Source organism: Bombyx mori, chromosome 21 (assembly GCF_030269925.1).
Source record: "Bombyx mori chromosome 21, ASM3026992v2".
NCBI lineage: Eukaryota > Metazoa > Arthropoda > Insecta > Lepidoptera > Bombycidae > Bombyx > Bombyx mori.
The window spans coordinates 6,564,910-6,584,181 of NC_085127.1; the positions used below are offsets into that span (position 1 = coordinate 6,564,910).

Consider the following 19,272-nt stretch of genomic DNA (forward strand, 5'->3'; position numbering starts at 1 on the left):
TATGAATGGTTACATAATGAATAAACTTGTTTCAATTATTTTACATTAAACATGTGACAGAATTTATGACCTGACTAGGTATATTGTATGTATGGGCCCCTCTCAGGTAAAGGCCTCCTCCAAAGATTTCCATTTTGTTTTGTCTCTTTTTTTTATTGCTTAGATGGGTGGACGAGCTCATAGCCCACCTGATATTAAGTCGTTACTGGAGTCCACAGACATCTACAACGTAAATGCGCCACCCATCCCGAGATACAAGTTCCAAGGTCTCAGCATAGTTACAACGGCTGCCCTACCCTTCACACCGAAACGCATCAATGCTTCACGGCAGAAATAGGCGGGGCGGTGGCACCTACCCGCGCGGACTCACAAGAGGTCCTTCCACCAGTAATTACGCAATAAATCCAGTGTGGTCCAGCAAATTTTTTAATATCATCCTCCCAACGCGTGTACGGTCTACCGATGCGCCGCTTGCCCTGTGGACCGTCTCATGCAGTTACTTTAGATGTCCATCTCCCATCCCTAAGTCGGGCTACGTGGCTAGCCCACTTAAACTTCAATCTTTGAGCATATTTGAGAGCGTCCATTGTTTTGGTTATGCTTCTTATCTTTGTATGACGGACTCTGACGGACGGAGACTTTTATTATTACGATTAAATTTTATAGCAGAGCAAAATTTCTGATAAAAATAATTACATGAAATTTCGATTAATGGTCCTTTTTACGATTCGGATATGAAATGGCATCCGTGACTATTTTACGTCAATATTAGTTTTAAAACGGGGAACCGGGAGTTTCCCATTTATTATCAAAATTATTGAATATTATGAAAATTGTTGTTGAAGTTTTATTTATCTATATAAAATTGACGTACGAACTTGACTAAACACGGTCAAATGAAACTTCATTACGACTGAAGTTATTCGGGACAAAGAATTACGAACATCTTGAGGCCATAGAATTCTGATGGTGGGGAATCAAATACAGCTTTCTGCAATAGCAAAATCTTTGTTTTTTTTAGTGATATTTACTGATGCATAACTGAACATGGGATATAGGTACATGTACTAAGCCACAACGATTACCTACATATGACGTCACACGTTTTGCATGGTTAAAAAGATTGAGATTCCTAATCTACTTTAATATCAGCTTATCAGTTTTGTATAAATAGCTTACGTTTTAATTTCATACTTATACGACAGTGAATAAAGTAGATCTACTATATTTAGGCTAATCTATAACATGAGATCCATGCCACCCATAATCGAACATTGTGGAGAAAAGTCAGATGTGGTCGCGATCCTCAAAAGTGAGGGAACGATGAAGAAGATTGTATTTTAAGTAAAATAAATGTGATCAAACAAAATAATATACAACTATTTTTGGTTTCTAAAATCAGTAAACGAGCTTAAAAACCATTCCGTGTTATGTTGTAACTCGAATACTTGTACATCAAAACGGGAATGGCCGCCACCTACCTTGAAACATGAGTTTATAGACTCAAAGAAATTGATTCTATGGTTTCGGCCTGGAATAGAACAATTCGATATTTTTCAGTGTCGTAAAAGACAATTAAAGGGCTCTTTAGACAATGGGTAATAGCATATTGTGATCGACAACTGTAAACAATTTTTCGCAACAACAATGCTCATTAATCAATATCTATAATAAAATCGTAACTGATCGCTGTCTGTACATGGAAGATAACTCAGGGAAAATGTTATAGGGGGCTTTATGAACGCAATAGAACCCAAAAATTATAATTTTTTTGAATTTTTGTCTGTTTGTCTGTGCGTTTGTGCACGCTAATCTCTGAAACAGCTCTGCCGATTTAAATGTGGTTTTCATTAATTTATTGTCGTAAGCTTTATGATAAGTTATGTTTTATAATAAGTACGTGTTTAGCAAACAAGGTTGTGTTAGTAGGTACTACTTATTGTAAGAATGCCTCGAAAAAGATCCAACCTCTCCCAGTGCAGCAGAAATGCTAAAAGGATGAGATTAGTTCAATCACAGGAATCTGAAGGAAATCATGAGGCAAGACTCAGGTTTGTCCATCGATCGGGAATCTCATGCACTTTAGTCTGAGACCTTTACTGATAGGAAAATCCGTCTGAGCTCTCGGAGGGTTCGGACAGCAAATGCGCGGGCTCAAGAGACACTTGAAGTACGAGAAGCACGTCTCACTGCCGATCGCGAGGCTCATGCACTATCGTTTGAGTCTGAGACCTTTACTGATAAGGAAATCCATCTGAGCTCTCAGAGGGTTCGGACAGCAAATGCTCGGTCTCAGGAGACACTAGAAGATTGGGAAACACGACTCACTGCCGATCGCGTTTCCAGTGAGCCTATGTTTCGTGATGATAATAAATAAAGCCCAAGGTCAGATGCTAAAAGTAGAGTAGTAAAGATGTAGATCTTAGTGTTAACTGCTTTTCACACAGCCAACTCGGTCACACGGCTATGTCACATGTTAGCAATCTTAGCAACCTGTATGCTTTGATCCCCGATGGCTATACGTGTAATGTCGTGTATAGAGAAGCATTACTTTAAATTATTATAGATGTCCTAAAACTGCTGCCCTGCGTCGCTATTCCACGCAGACGGAGTCGCGGGCACAGCTAGTAAATAAATAAAATGATACATTTTGAAGATATTATTTGAATAAACAACGTTTCTCTTTCATATTTCTTCCAGGAAAGGCTGCTCATTTACTTGTGTTGTGACTTTAATGAAGGATGCTCGAAACGAAAAAAAAAAAATTGTATTAAATTGAATGAAATTTCCTTTGACACCGTAACGGTTTGCTTTTCAATCAACTGTATGACAAAATACCTATGAGTTTTTAGAGAGAAAAAAAATATCGATTTTTTTTTATATCTTCGGTTAGTTCCAAATTACGTATTGAATCTATATATTACAACGTTAATTAAAAATATGTGGTTTTTTTTTTGGAGTATATTGCGCGCAGAGTATGTGAGTTTTGATTTAGTTAAATTTCAAACGGTACACAAAAATTAAAATATTAATTAACATATTCGTATTAAAAATCTATTTATATAAAAATTAATTGCTATTCGTTAGTCTCGCTAAAACTCGAGAACGGCTGGACCGATTTGGCAAATTTTGGTCTTGAATTATTTGTGGAAGTCCATAGAAGGTTTAAAAGGTAGATAAATATGAATATGCTCGGATTTAAATAAAAATAACAATTTTGTTTTTCCTTTGACGGGGAACACCCGTCGGACGGATTACTTTTGTTTGTTTTAAGTTTATTTTATAAAAAAGTTTAGGTCTTTTATTTATCGATTGAGGCACTACGAAGTCTGCCGGGTCAGCTTGTATATTAATAAAAAGCGTTATAATTAAAGTTTGTTTACCGTCAAAACTATAATAAGAAATCTAATTTGTATTCGGCCTACTGGGCGACCACTCCTAGTAATAAATAAACAATCGAAAAACGACCATAATCACAGACACATTAAGGTTTAGTTTCGAATACGTTTCAGAATTTGTCTTTTGTTTTCTTTTATATTGATAGTCGATATATGTCAGGCAAACAAAAAAGAAAGACCGTTGACAAAATAAGGACAAAACGATACATAAAAGTTTTGTCTTTTTTTTGGAGTTTAATTAATACATTAAATTATATAAAATCAGTAAAGAACAAAACTTGAATAATTGCGGTCAGCTTCATTAGTGATTGTTTTTAGTCATACTAATTATATACGAACTAAACGTTAGCCCAAGCATCTGCTGATACACCACGGACTCTACATCCGATCCGTGTCAGCCATCAGAAGGAAGATGTTGGCGCAGTACAGCTCTTGTAAAAAAGGCTGTTTTAGTGCTGCAGGTTGACAGATTGACTAACCACCTCGGTGTAGTAGTGATAGAAAATTAAACATTAATGACAGTCATAGCGTCGATAATATAATTACGATTGCCCACAATGCAAGTTGGAACACATATTATTACTTTTTTATTAATTTTTTTATTGCTTAGATGGGTGGACGAGCTCACAGCCCACCTGGTGTTAAGTAGTTAGTGGAGCCCATAGACATCACCAACGTAAATGCGCCACCCACCTTGAGACATAAGTTCTAAGGTCTCAGGTATAGTTACAACGGCTGCCCCACCCTTCAAATCGAAACGCATTACTGCTTCACGGCAGAAATAAGCAGGGTGGTGGTACCTACCCGCGCGGACTCTCAAGAGGTCCTACTACTAGTAACTATTGCTCTTGTAGACAATATTTATTGCTCTTGTAGATAGACGAGAAGACAGTCCACCTTATGGCAAGTAATCACTGTCGTTCATAAACATCAGCAATACCAGGGGCATAACCAAGCCGCTTCTACTCCAAAAATGCTTCACGAGGTAAATTGTGTTATGCGCAACAACAAAAAAGTACATAATAACGTAATAGAGGCTAATGTAAATCTCCATCTTCAAAACGCTGCTGTGACATTACCTAAGTGACCCAACAACGCAAATGAAATGCAATTATGAATAGCTTCCTCGACTTAAGTCTCGTTTTATGACGGGAGTTCGGTATCACAAGGGACCAGTCCCATCAATAGGGGGATCACACCGAAAACAAATCACCATTGCCTCATAAGGAGGGTGCGTTGCTGTCCCTTAAGAAGAACAAGCTTAGCATCCTGTCCCACTTGTAAACGTGAATTTATGAAGATTATATTCGTAAAAAAATGAAAGATGTTGTGTCGTGGGACACCAGGTAGGAACGAAGTTCCTTCGGCTAATGTAGAATTGACACAATTTGCAAAAAAAAAATCGTGCTCAATTTTATGTAGGTTTTCTTGATTTTTCTCTTAAATTTTGCTGATTAGTTTTTTATTTAAGTACAGGAAAGTATTTAGGAAATTCAGTATTTTAGGAAATAATAAATTACGTAAAATAAAAAAAAAACGTAATTCAAATTATCAATTAAAATAACAAAATATGTCTCTTTATTTTTGTGTGACAACATAAAATTACAAAGAAATAGAAATAATTACAAAATATAGAGAGAAGGGATGAGAGAACGAAAAGAAAAAAGTAGAAAGAGAAAGGTATTATACACTACTCACTTGTGTATACGACTGTCGCGCCTGCGCACGTCTCATTTAACGGTTTTATTCCACGGACTTTTTCGTACGGTTTTACTATCACATTTTCAGTTCGGTCGCGCAGCAAAATCCCTATCTCCTCCAAGCCTGCCATAAGGAACTTCGTTTCAATAAGAAAATGTGATAAGGACTTAGTAAGATCTTTCGTTCCAATTTGATGGCTAGGATAGCCTTAGTACAATACAATTCCGTCTTCAAACTCATGTATCAATATGGCTGGCGAAATTCACATTGTGAAATCTCTGGGTTCCTGTGACAAATTAACACCAAACAAGTCTTGGGTTCGTTCAACCATCAGTGCGATAAGAAAATGAGGCATAATAAATCAAACGCCTACCTATTTCGCCAACTTAAAATAAATCAATGTAAATTCCTTGAAAGCCCTTTAAATCCCAAAGAAATTCTCCTCCTAACATTAAATGCTATAATCCTGCGACGTCTGCAAAACGTAATTCCCCGTACCATTTGAGTCATCAAATATTTTCCCACAAGCCTGCAGTCTTTAGTGCGACGTTTCCCTAACAAAGACCGTCATCTTTACCGCTCACACTCGTACTTTGCACCACCCTACATCCATTTGCTCTTATTGCTATTACTGTCACCATGCCCCATTACGATCCCTCAGAGATTCGGTGACGAATGCCTTTAAAATAAGAAGGTTTTTTTTTATAATGCGATGTTACACGCGGTAGATCCAATCATATTATGGTGATTCTCATCAAATATGTATCCACACTCACCCCTGTATTTTGTCAGGCGCTAAAAACGAAGGGTCTTACTTAAGGGTCTTAGCTCATGTTGTTATAGTTCCTTTAAAATATGCTTTAACATGCATGAATGGTTTTATGGATGGTAATAAAGTTGATTGTTTGTGTTAAACATTGCAACGGGAGCTTTGTCATGGTACTATCATCCAATACGTTATCCGATCAAATTAGCCACAGTACTCTCTGAACTCAAAGTTTTTTTTTATGATTGAAGGATTACTGGTGGCCCGGAGGCCTTTCCAGTTTCACCAGGACAGGGGAACTCAAAGTACTTCTTAACGGTAAACATGTGTAGCCCTTGTTGAAGTATGTTTAATTTTAAGAGATAATTAGAAAATCTATTTTTACGCATCTGATGATTTAGCACTAAATGCGAAGCGTAGAAGCTTTGCATAGGTCAATATGACCTCATACGATATAGTGATATTACCGCACAATTGCTGAATGGAATTTTTATAACCAATTATTTATTCAAAGAAAGCTATCGATATTTAAAATAGGCGAGGCGCTCCTGTTCATATTTATGCTTATGCTATGCTATGCTATGCGAAAGATTGTAACTTCTCTGTCAATACGCTGGTAGCGCGGAGTAGATACGCAAACAATATTTTGTGTACTAGCGAAGGTGGGTAACCTACGAATTCACGGCCCATTCGGCGTTTAGTGGCAACAGGGCTCATACATTAAAATATATGATGATCCAGGTCAATGACACTATGATCGAAGTTTATATTGTACATAAAAACGGCACTTCTATCCCTCAAGCCGGAACGCATAACTGCTTCAAGGCGGAGAAGGCCGTATGGTAATACCTACCCATACAGACTTAAAATAAACCATACCCCCAGTAATCGCCCGATCATTTTTTCTCAGTGCTAAAAATCTCACAGAAAGCTATTGCCAATTCTGGGGTCAATCTCTTAGTGGCTTTTTTAGAGTCTGTGCTCCGAAACCACACAGCCACAATCAGTTAAAATAAGTCTATCTCGTTCTTGAGAAACTTTCCATTGTGCAGAACGACGGATTTTAAAACACATTGTTTTTCTATAGTTTCTCAACGTTAACGCTAAGCCGTTAAATCTCTGAAACATTGTTAGCTACTCGGAAACTTCGCGGATTTTCTCCAAGCCTGTATAAGTGAGAAAATAAAATAACAGAGTAATCTCAACCATTCAAATTCAATGTCACGTAGAAACGCCTACGCTGAATAATATATTTCTTGTTGCTTTTTCATTTCGTAGATTACTTCTTTAATATATATTTTTTATTAGAACATAAGCTTTCGACTTTATTTCTGTCTCAAATTAAATTCTATGATTCGTACAGTAATGCCGAAATATTAGATATTTAAAGGTAGGTAAAGATTGCTACCAAAAAAGGAACAGAAAAGGCGTCTTATAAGCCTGCACGAGTGAGTACTACAATACTGTCTATTACTGCCGCTAAGTGGCGTTAGGTCATGCACTCCAGTATGAAGGGATGTCCATCAATTGAGAAATACAAATTATGACTAACTTCATGTTACACGGTGATTGGTGGAAATCCAGTGATTCATTCTGATACCATTCTGACACCAGCTTACTATTTATTTTAGTATAGCATAATTATTTTAATTTTAGTTTATTTTAGCGCCAAACTAAATTCGAACTCGCTAAATAAACGCACGTCAACTCGCAAACTCACCATCCCCGATCCTGTGGACCGAATTGTAAACAGTCGACGTCGCCCTAAACACGTCATTACGGATCCTTCCGATCAATTAACGGTGCTTTTAGGTACTTCAAGCACCGGTCACCGTCCTCACCGAACTTGCGACGAAGGGCTCGACGAGTAAATTAACCCATAGAAGACATAGCCTACTGAGCTTATATTCTTTACATCGCGTGCGCTGCTACCCGAGCGAAGCCGGGGCGAGCTGCTTATAAATTAATAAATCAAAAAGCTACTTAAATGATAGATCCATATAGATTCGTAAAGGATGCCTCCTATATTACAGTTCTTTCGTGGAAAATATTATTGCCCGTGTGCTATGTAGGTTGTTTAACACAACTCTGAGTATTGTTGTAATGAGTATTCTCACAGTTATTTTACTTTAACAATAAATACTATCGGGTATTTATATTGTTATCGAGATACTTATCAACTTCGCTAATCATTTTAAACCAAGTGTCTTCAGCAAGTCTGTGTCTACAGCAAGACAAAATAGTTTTTTCTTCCCTTTTTTGTTTACAGTGACTCTGTACTTTTGTATTTCTTAAAACCCAATTATCATCAATCGGAAATCGTTTAATTTGATTTATATTAACAATTTGATGGAGCTCCAATCAAATTTCCTGAAACCAAATTGAAAATTTCTTGGGTAAAACTTAGTATCTCAAGTGGACCTATAAAATATTAATCAAAACTCTTCGCGAAGGGTTTAAGTTGAGAGTAAAGTGGATAGGTAGGAAATTACTTATTGCCTACTAACGCAACCCGTTTTCATGCGCGAACTCTCACCCCAACACCCACTTGACCTCTGCTTAAAATAAAATAGCTTTGGATTGCGACCAACGACGAAAAAGGTGCACTCTGTTACAAAAATACATCTTATTTTTATTCGACTTTGAGTTATTTATTCGGGATTTCATGTCCTTGTTCCATATTAAAATAGAAAATATTGTAATTGAATCACGGTCTAGCTTCGTTTTGACTATCTACTCATATTTAATATAAACAGAATCCTTTGGGACTACAATAATGTCCACGGTAGCGCGGTCTCCGTCAATGTTCCTTCGGAGTTGTCCGATTGCGCTGAACTTATTTTAAGTGAAATAGATGTTTTTTCAAATTGTCTCACTACTTACAGGAAAAATCTGTCGCGGATCATCTCCCAATTAAATTAATCTTAAGCAATGAATGAAATGTATCCAAATCTTAGCTGTATATTTTATTTTGACTTTTGATGTTAATGCAATGTCGATTGCACCTATAATTGAGGTGACATCTGCCATGAACTTTTGTCAATTTGTCAATGTTTTGTATTGATGATCACTTTGTTGGTGCAACTTATTAAATAAATAAATAAATATTTGTATTTAGCACCCATTACGCTCAATTCTTGGAATTCCTCACGTCCCACTTTTGTTTACTATGATAGGTGAATGTTGACTTAAGTAAAACAAACAAATTCCTAGTATCATTTTATTACATGTTATTAGTCGTATGGCGTTTTGTTATAAATTAATTCCATGTAACCCATCTAGTAGAACGAAACTTATCGCATTGTTTTTTAAAAATAGACTTACAAAATAATGATACGAGCTATGGCTCAGCATAAATAAAACTCCCAATGAAATACTAATTAAAACTCATCTTCGTCATCATAATTTGCTTTCTTAAATCGCTTCGCTCTGAATAGAACTGTCGCCAATGCCTACGTTATTACAGTCGCTTCGACTATGTCAACAATGGTCCGGTTTTTTTTTTTATTGCTTAGATAGATGGACGAGCTCACAGCCCACCTGGTGTTAAGTGGTTACTGGAGCCCATAGACATCTACAACGTAAATGCGCCACCCACCTCGATATATAAGTTCTAAGGTCTCAGTATAGTTACATTTTTTTTATGCTTAGCTAATCGTCAGTAGCCTTGAGGGACAATTTTGACTTTGCCGTGGGTGGTGAGCGTGGGAGTAGTTGCTAACATTTGCTTTAACAAGATCAGTGCTTCACTCTAGCTCTAGGTCCGGATAGGAATCGCAACCCATTGAGAAGATCCGAGAAACTCGGTGAGTTGTGTTTGGGTTAAGTTGCAGAATAAGCAAGAGATATTCAAGTTGTTTCGACATCCGCTTTTTTTCTATTTGATAATAGATGGCGCTACTCGCACTGGCATAACAAAAGATCTGAATTTACGGTGTAAGGATATTTTGAATTTTAAATTAGGAATTCTAAAACTTATTAGAAAATTCATAATATTAATGCTCTCTCGAACCTTCTAAAACTTATTACGTTACATCTTGCAGTAGCATCATTCGAAGATGGTTAGTATTTATTTTTAAATTAGTTAACACAGAAGGTCAATACCGTTTTTGAATTATGTATAATAACAACGAGAAATGTAAGTGTCGGAGAATGTTCAAACAGTACAATATTTACCGTGTTAAATTATTCGAATTCGGGTTGGTTCCGCTTTGCAGTTTCAATATTATGTTAGTATAATTAAAAATGGCGGTTTTGTAGTGTTATATTATATAAACTGTATTTCACTTGAAATTCATTTCCTTCAAAATTTCATTTATTACGTAGGTAAGCACCGGCTTGACTAGATTACGGATGTTCCTTCGAAGGAAAATGAAAATAAAATTGGGATTCAGTCAATAATTTTTTTTTTCAAAATTGAATGTATTTTAATCTATTTTTCAAAACTATAGAGAATTCCGTATTATTATTCAAAGTAGGATTCATTTTATATGTGTATATAAGTTCCGGTATCCAGTTACTATCTATTGCCATTTTTATTACTTTAATTTGGTTGACACATTAACATATTCACGGTCCATTTATTATTTTTAGTCATTTTATTCATGTTGCAGGCAAAAGAACGTTAGCCCAAACAGCCAAATGTGTTTTTAATAAAGACCAAATTCAAGTAAAAATTATATGAAACTACAGTAATTTAGGGTAATAATAGGGTAGGTGTTCGTTTAATAAGAGGAAATCAAATCAACTCTCAGAAAAAGCGTAAGAATTTACTGAGGATTCAATAGATTCTGTGGATGAAACCGAGAAGCATGTCTAATCACGATTTCGTTTCATTTTTTCACACTTGTACACCTTCACGGATGGTAAACGTTAAATATGTCACCACTACTACATTTTGAAACCCGAATAAGCCCTAAATTATGAAAATAAAACAATTAACACAATTTAACAGCTCGCATTCCCGCCAAAAGTCGAGTTCACAGACATTACAACGTGAACAACGCCACCTGACATGAGGTTGAATTCTGAATTGTATTGTTTAACGGCTGCTACACGAAATACGTCCGCGTCCTACCAAATGTATTATGTGCATGGAAAATCACGTCACAATAAACGTGTATGTGCCATTTTGTTCCAAAGCAATAAAAAAACATTAATTAATATCAAATGCTTTACTGCAGAAGTTTACTCAATAAAGTATTTTCTTAGATTGTCGCGAGTCGTAGACATAAATTAAAAATAGTTTGACGTGTTAATACCGCATTTTTATATTGTTATTGTATTATTTAGTTAAATGAAATGTTGTTTAAAGTGCCTAAGTGAGGCAGACTTCGGCATTATTTCACCATCGCGATAGCTTTGCCTCTAGATTTAAACACATAGTCTTCATCTCCTCTGCCGAATGAAACGTAAAAATCTAAAAATATTAAAAAAAGAATTGAGGGTAGTTAGATAAAATATTTAATTATCGACGAGGACTTTTTGGCGGGAACGCGAGGAGTGAAGTTGTGTGATTTGTTTTATTTTGTATATTTGGTGTTTGTTCAGGTTTAAATATGTAATAACGGTGGTTTATCTACTGTTTAATATCTGTAAAAGTGCACAAATATGGGAAAATGAAACAAACCCGCTGAACGTAACTTCTCGGGATCCTCCAAAAAGTACACTGAAAAAATCTCAATAAATGACCACAATTTTGCTGTGATTATATTATTATTTCATCCCATATCATTTCATTAAATTTCATCCCAGTTGATTAATGTCTCAAATTAGTCATCTTCATTTCATTTCACTCTATAATATTATCATTTTTCAAAAAAATAAGAATAGAAATTAAAATAAGTCACGACCTCAAGGCCTTAGTTATCAGGTCTTAAAATCCCTTAAAAAAACTATCGACGAATAATAGTCGTCCGTGACCATGAAAATTGTAAAGAATTAGAAACGTCGAAAATAATATGACGACAATTGATGAGATTAAACTGTAAAAGAAGCTTTATTTTACTGAATTACACGTGTTGGCGAAACGACCTGCTGCAATGGTTTATTACATAGTTCACAACGCGTATTCGTAGTTAGCACCGGTTAAATCATTATTACAAACCTCTACAAAGTTATTGCCTGTCAACTAGTAATTACCTACCTGGTGTTGACATTAATATTGAACGTTTCCAGACTATTAGTTTACTAATTCACTAGTATTTGTTAATATGTTATTGAAAGCGATTGAAGCCACGTTTTAGTCTTGATAATTATTACGATTGAAGTATTTTGATATTAATCAAATATATTTTTAGTAACAATGATGAGTTCAATATTTATGAATATTTTAGTATAAAACGGCGAACATTCTCTATCTCTTTCTTGCAATAATGAAGCTGCAATTAAAGTAAAATAATTTTAGTTATTCAGTAAAGGTTTTTGTAAAAAGAAATCGATCTTGAAAGGTAAAGATGGCTTAAGAACCGATAATGGTGTCCAAGAAAATGACGCTCCAGCTTTTTGAGCATTATGTAAAGGCAAGTGTTTGAGATGAAAGGCCACACTTCTCGACTTACGCTGGTTCTCAACCGGTAATCTGACGTAGCATATGATTTGTGGTCTTCTAGTAAACCACTGTCCTTTACGGTGTGAAATAGTAACCTGATCGCCACGGCGATCGAGTCCTTGAACTTAACGTCACATTGAGGCTGTGTCAAATGAAGTTCAATGGTCACATTAAAATCTAAAAAACATCGATATTTCTATGCATATCCTTATTATGCCTCACAGCTTTTATTATGGTTACGTTTTTGCTAATAGTCATTAATAATTCGACATATTTACTAATAATACAATCAGTTGTTTGCATCTAGCATGTATTTCTCACGTATGTATTTGTTTAACAATAATATAATTATATAATAGAATAAACAATAGATTTAGTTATTGTTATCAAACAATGAGAAACCCTATTTGTCACAATACATGTCTAATTAATGGAATATCGTATTGAATATGTAGCCTAAATAGGTGTTACGAAATAGGGTTTGAATAGTTAATTCTTAGCTATGATAATAAGTATGACGTACATGTTTTTGTATTAAATTATGATTTTATCTAGCTAATCCGATATTAAATGAGAAATAATTTGTTTTTTATATTGAGAAATAATATTTCTAACGAATAAAATTAATTAGGTACATAGGTACCTAATTAATTCATCTAACATGAACTAAGTAATACTTCGGACTTTGAGTATCTTTCTTAGAAAAAAATCACACTATGATTTCCATCAAAGAAGCATTGTAACCAACATTAAAGAGCGCACTGTCTTTCTGGTCACCGATCTTCACTTAACATTAAATCTCTATCACATTGGGTCTTTTTGGCGGGAACGCGAGGAGTGAAGTGATGTGATTTGTTTTATTTTCTCTATTTAGTGTTTCTTCAGGTTTAAATGTGTAATAACGGTGGTTTATTAACTGTTTAGTATCTGTGAAAGTGCACAAATGTGGGAAAATGAAACAAAGCCGCTGAACGTAACTTCTCGGGATCTTCCAAAAATTCCACTGAAGAAGTCTCAGTAAAGACCACGATTTTGCTGAGATTATACTTCATCCCACATCATCTCATCTCATTTCATTTCATTTCGTTTTCATTACATTTCATGCCATGTTTCATAATAATCAACTTCATTACGTTTCATAATATAATTTTTCATATAAAAAAAGTTATAATTAAAATTAAAATAAGACTTGATCTAAACGTCTTAGTTACCAGGTCATAAAATCCTTCAAAAAAAATCTATCACATTGATAGAAGCTGATCTATGCTTCAAACAAGAACGGAAACAAGATGGTTCTCGCTGCGTGATGCAAAATAGCCGCGTTGCGGCTGAGATTAGAAAGGCAGTGCTCTAAGCTGAGCGAGTGAAATCTGGAAGGTTATTCGTAGAAAACGTTAGCTTGTGGACAAACAGCAAAAAGGTCGTGATTCGATAAGCGGTGTGTCTCGGTGCTAGAAGTAAAAATAATCAGCACAATGTTTTGATATTTTTGTCTCATTAATTAAGCAAAAGGAATTTAGCTCATACAGCCAATATTGTTAGGTCAATGCCGCTATTGCATTAGCGTCAGAGATTTGTCCGGTTTGTGCTGAATTTAATTAGATTCCTCCTCCTCCTTGCATAGTGTGCCTCAGTGACCGACCCGAAGGTCGTAACCTTTACGGAACACTTTTGTTCGGACTGTGTTCCTCCATTCTTTCCGGTCCTCTGCGCAGTGGATAACGACATTGATAATGGAGTCCAATGTCGTTTTAATTTGATAAGTCCAGCGTATGGGACTACGCCTCGTTGGCCTCTTCCCTTCCACTTCCTTAATTAGATTCAAAAAGGCCCAAACCTTCAATTATTAATATAAGAATAAATAGCAGTCTACATTTATTTCTGATTTGTCATGTGAGCTCAAAGTACCTAACGGTTTCATAATTTTTATAGATAAGGACACATAATATTCCAACCAATAGAAAATAAAAAGATATCACTAAGTCCACTGTGAATAATTTAATTAGAACATAGACATTGATCTGAACATTAATTCCGGTCTTTTTGCGGGTTCATCGCGGCGACAGCCAAACAAATGGACTAAGGTAATCCAAATTAGACCGACTGACTAATAAATTACACAATAAATTTGTATCACCCAGGAGATATACGGGCATTTTGACTGATACGGTTTTGTTGGCGACAATGAATTTCGCTTAATTTCTAACTTCATATCACCTTAATTTACGTTTGTCATGTAAAGTGTACTAAATTTTCAGTATCTTATTGACGTAATCAAGTTGAAAATTTTGTTAGAAATAATAATGATTCGAAAGTTCTTCTGTCTCTCTCTCTCTCTTTCTCTTTTTTCTGGTGGTAGGACGTCTTGCGATTGCGTTTGCACAGGTAGGTACCACCACCCCGCCTACTTCTGCCGTGAAGCAGTAATGCGTTTCGGTTTGAAGGGCGGGGTAGCCGTAGTTAAAAGTGAGACCTTATAACTCATGTCACAACGTGGGTGGCAGCATTTATGTTGAAGATGTATATGGACTCCAGTAACCACTTAACATCAGGTGATCGGTCGCCAGTTATCACGAAAACTGTCAAGTATACGAAATGTAAAAGTTGTTTTAATATTTTTTTAAGACTCGACAAACTTAAGGAATACAAATAAAAAAAGTTAAAATATTTTTAAACATTTAAATAAATAAAAAATGTATGAAAATACAACAGTGTAGCCACTAATGCGCTCATTAAACTAGGAATTTACGAATATAACGCAAAAGCAAGCAAAAGAAAGCAATTTATACTCCGTGTAACACAACACAGTCCCCTCGGAAGAAAGAACAATTTCTCATCTAAAAAATTCAACAGCCCAAGGCGAATTATAGGTACTTTAACAAACGACAAAATATGTGTTTGAATGCTTTTTATGTGAATTGCACACTTTTTTTCCCGATAAATTGGATTTATCGATAACTAATTAGAAAACAAATCGATAATTGTGAAACAAGAGTCTACGAAGTCTTCTTGAAAGAATTCTAAATTCATAAACTTTAATACGTAGTATATACACACGTATATAAAGTGTAGTAATTAAAAAAAATGTTTTATATGCGATTTTAAGGAATAGTTAGTATATAGCTATTATTAATTAGTATTTTAATAGTTATTATAGTATTTTTAGTTATTTCTTAAAACCGCTCCCTTTTTTACGGGCTTAGAATTTCTTGGCATCGCCGTCGAAGCTTTTACGATATTCGAATTCATTTAATTTTGATATAGAAAGAGAAGTTTCTTAATTAATTTTCAATTCAATATGTTTTTTTTTTATGAAATGGAATCACTTACCAGACTGACAGAGTAGACACACCAACGCCGCAAGCCACATCACTGTATTGTCTTTTTCACATCATTAGTGAGAGCACGGCCTTTTAGCGCCACATTCACTAGAGAGTTAGACTTCGGTAAACCTTTTTCAGTCTCGCTTCATTTAACGAATGAATTTAATGATTCTAATGGGCGTTCCTGTCGAAGAAAAAGTTTGTATTAGTTTTCGAATGAAAATAAGTTTGTTATAATTGAATATGCAATTTCGAAAAGGGCACATGTCGCATGTTTTGTCAAATACGTTTTTTCATATATATGTAGTTTTCAGGCTTACCTACATCCATTTTATAATAATTCCAGTAATTTTCAATTGGTAATTAACACTAAAATATATCCTCAAAAGTTAACATTTTAAATTTTACCCTGCTTAGAAAATAATCAGTTATTTTTTTCATTTCCTGAACATTTTACATTTTCAGAGATGTACCCTTTTCGAAATTGTATATTCAATTACATATAGTAGCGTATGCATAAAATTTAGCAATGTATCCGCAGATACGGTACAAACATCTCCAAGAATTGTTATCGGCTAGCGACCCGCCCTCGCTTCGCTTCGGAAACTGTAATTTATTATGGATTTCTCCACTATTTAATGGATGTTATTATACATATTAGCCTTCCTCTTCAATCACTCTATCTACTTAAAAAAAATCGCATTAAAATCCGTTGCGTAGTTTTAAAGATTTAAGCATACATAGGGATATAGGGATAGAGAAAGCGACTTTGTTTCATACTATATAGTGATTCGACAAAAATTAATCCCTCTAGTCACTGATTTCTAATGGAATCGTGGCGGTCACTAACCAGTATCAAAGTATCGAGTATCTAATCCAATAGACCACGGACACTTAATGTTCAGGGTTCATGTTGAAAATTTATCACCAGACCTGTTCGGCGATACCATTGTCATATTGTCATCAGAAATGTAAATAAGGATACCAAACTAGGATATTGCTTTTCGGCTCTCTTAAAAACTTAGGCAGGTGATGTCTTTGCCTAAGCTTGTAGAAACAAAAAAAAAACAACAATTAAAATGAAACACTGAAACATTTTCAGTAAACGAAATTTGCGAATCAAAGTAATGCCTTAATGAATTTCTTATTAGCATTGTAACTTCTAAAGCTGTCTTGTAAAATATACACGACGAAATAGCGCAAATTCTCTGAAAATATCTTGAGGTGTAACGCAGTTTGTGTCTACATTAATTTTACTGCGAATATTCTCAAGCCCCACAAAATGGTTTGCCAGCACTTTGAAAATCTTTGTGTATTTTTATAAATTAATTTACAATAGTTATAGCTTTTAATTATTCGGCTGGTATTTTAATGACTACAATAGATTTTGTTTTTAGTTTTCGCTAGTCATAATTAAGACTATTTTTGTCTACTATCATTACTGACGACAGTCGTCAGTAATCTTGAGGTGTAACGCAGTTTGTGTCTACATTAATTTTACTGCGAATATTCTCAAGCCCCACAAAATGATTTGCCAGCACTTTGAAAATCTTTGTGTATTTTTATAAATTAATTTACAATAGTTATAGCTTTTAATTATTCGGCTGGTATTTTAATGACTACAATAGATTTTGTTTTTAGTTTTCGCTAGTCATAATTAAGACTATTTTTGTCTACTATCATTACTGACGACAGTCGTCAGTAATCTTGAGGTGTAACGCAGTTTGTGTCTACATTAATTTTACTGCGAATATTCTCAAGCCCCACAAAATGATTTGCCAGCACTTTGAAAATCTTTGTGTATTTTTATAAATTAATTTACAATATAGCTTTTAATTATTCGGCTGGTATTTTAATGACTACAATAGATTTTGTTTTTAGTTTTCGCTAGTCATAATTAAGACTATTTTTGACTACTATCACTACTGACAACAACAGTCAACCAATGATCACGAAAACTGTTAAATAGTCGAAATTTCGGAGATAATAACATAATGATAATAAAAATTATAAAAGTCGTTAATAATGCTTAAAATGTTTAAATTACCTTAATATTCTAATTAGGCTTGGCGGTGCCCCTATTTTTTTAACGCTGGGGAATCCATTTACGTTTGGCTGTACCCCTGGCTTTACTGACTTCGACGAGCTACGGTATCCACTTAGCATAAGATGGATCATACGCTCGTCTGTCTACAATGGCAATAAACCTTTGTACCAGTTTAACGTCAAACAGGTTTATTAAAAAAGATATTTCTCAATTTTTAATTAACGGTCGAATATACGACAATATACGTACATCGCCATGGAAATTTTTATTCTTGATAATTTAAAGAAAGCGACCAGAAACTAGCAAAAATGCTGCGATTATAAGGATCTGTTTCTGTGTGAAAAGAAACCTTAATGCTAAGATATAATATTTAGTTTTATGTTCGGCGGTAGCTAACAATTTATTTGTATGTCGAAAAATAAAACATAAAAATAACACGACCTAGCTAGGTAACCACTAATTACCTGAAGTCACAGTCGTACACCTAAGCATTAGTTACCGGCGACACGGTTGAGTGAGTTCACATTTTGTGGTCACATTACTCGTGCCTTTTTTTTATTGCTTAGATGGGTGGATGAGCTCACAGCCCACCTGGTGTTAAGTGGTTACTGGGGCCCATAGACATCTACAACGTAAATGACGCCCACCTTGATACATAAGTTCTAAGGTACCAGTATAGTTACAACGGCTGCCCCACGCTTCAAACCGAAACGCATTACCGCTTCACGCCAGAAATAGGCAGGGTGGTGGTACCTACCCGTGCGGACTCACAAGACGTCCAGCCACCAGTAAAAAAATAGCTCGTCGGTCCATCTTCTGGGAGGCCTAACCACGTGAAGTATACTAAATATCGGAAATTATTTAAAAAAATATAAATAACAAACGTTAGATTAAACCGTAAAAGTATATAACCGTATAAGTATAGTTTAAATTATTTTTAAAAGTCACGAAACCCGAAATAAATTCTAAATAGTTTAAGTAAATGCCAAGGCTTTATTATTACGAAATGTGTTAAAAAGGTACCTTTATTTTTTATGTATTAAAGCGATAAGTTGTACCAAAATCCGTTTGAATGTAAAAACAAAAAAGTAAAAAAGATGAATACACTCATAACAAAATCATTGAAGTGAAGCTTCGTAAAATTCATCATTTGACTTCATAAAATATTTTACGTTGATCTAGGCCGCGCAAATTTATTCTTAACTAGTTTCATGGCACGTTTTTGCTCAATCCCATGAACAGCACAATACGAAGTTCGCCTACTTTAAAACTTGAGAGGTAGCGGCATTACTCAACAATTACCCCAGTGATGTCCACGGACTCTGATAAGCTCGTAGCATTAAACGTAATTGCCTATCAATCTAGAGAGGAAAAATCGCAATGAACAAGCTTGTGTTATGTGTGGTTAAGGAAACCGCACTACTCATTTTGTCAAACTTAAGTTTATTTCTGTCGCTTGCTCACTAATAAAATCGAATTGAAACTTA

At 35.0% G+C, this 19,272-nt stretch overlaps 2 protein-coding genes across 3 annotated transcripts in view; one reads left to right on the forward strand and one right to left on the reverse strand.

Annotated features, from left to right (window-relative positions):
• Window positions 1–19,272, reverse strand: part of LOC101740017 (hemicentin-2) — a 128,511-nt gene that overhangs the window by 91,104 nt on the left and 18,135 nt on the right. For both annotated transcript variants that reach the window (XM_038018495.2, XM_038018496.2), the window contains exon 2: window positions 15,746–15,922. In XM_038018495.2, coding sequence (XP_037874423.1) covers window positions 15,746–15,785 — 40 coding nt within the window. In that variant the 5' untranslated portion in view covers window positions 15,786–15,922. The remainder of the gene's footprint in view (window positions 1–15,745; window positions 15,923–19,272) is intronic.
• Window positions 9,599–19,272, forward strand: part of LOC101740152 (putative odorant receptor 19b) — a 52,818-nt gene continuing 43,144 nt past the window's right edge. Inside the window, exon 1 of the mRNA XM_062674699.1 lies at window positions 9,599–9,671. The gene's annotated coding sequence lies outside the window, so the exon portion shown is untranslated. The remainder of the gene's footprint in view (window positions 9,672–19,272) is intronic.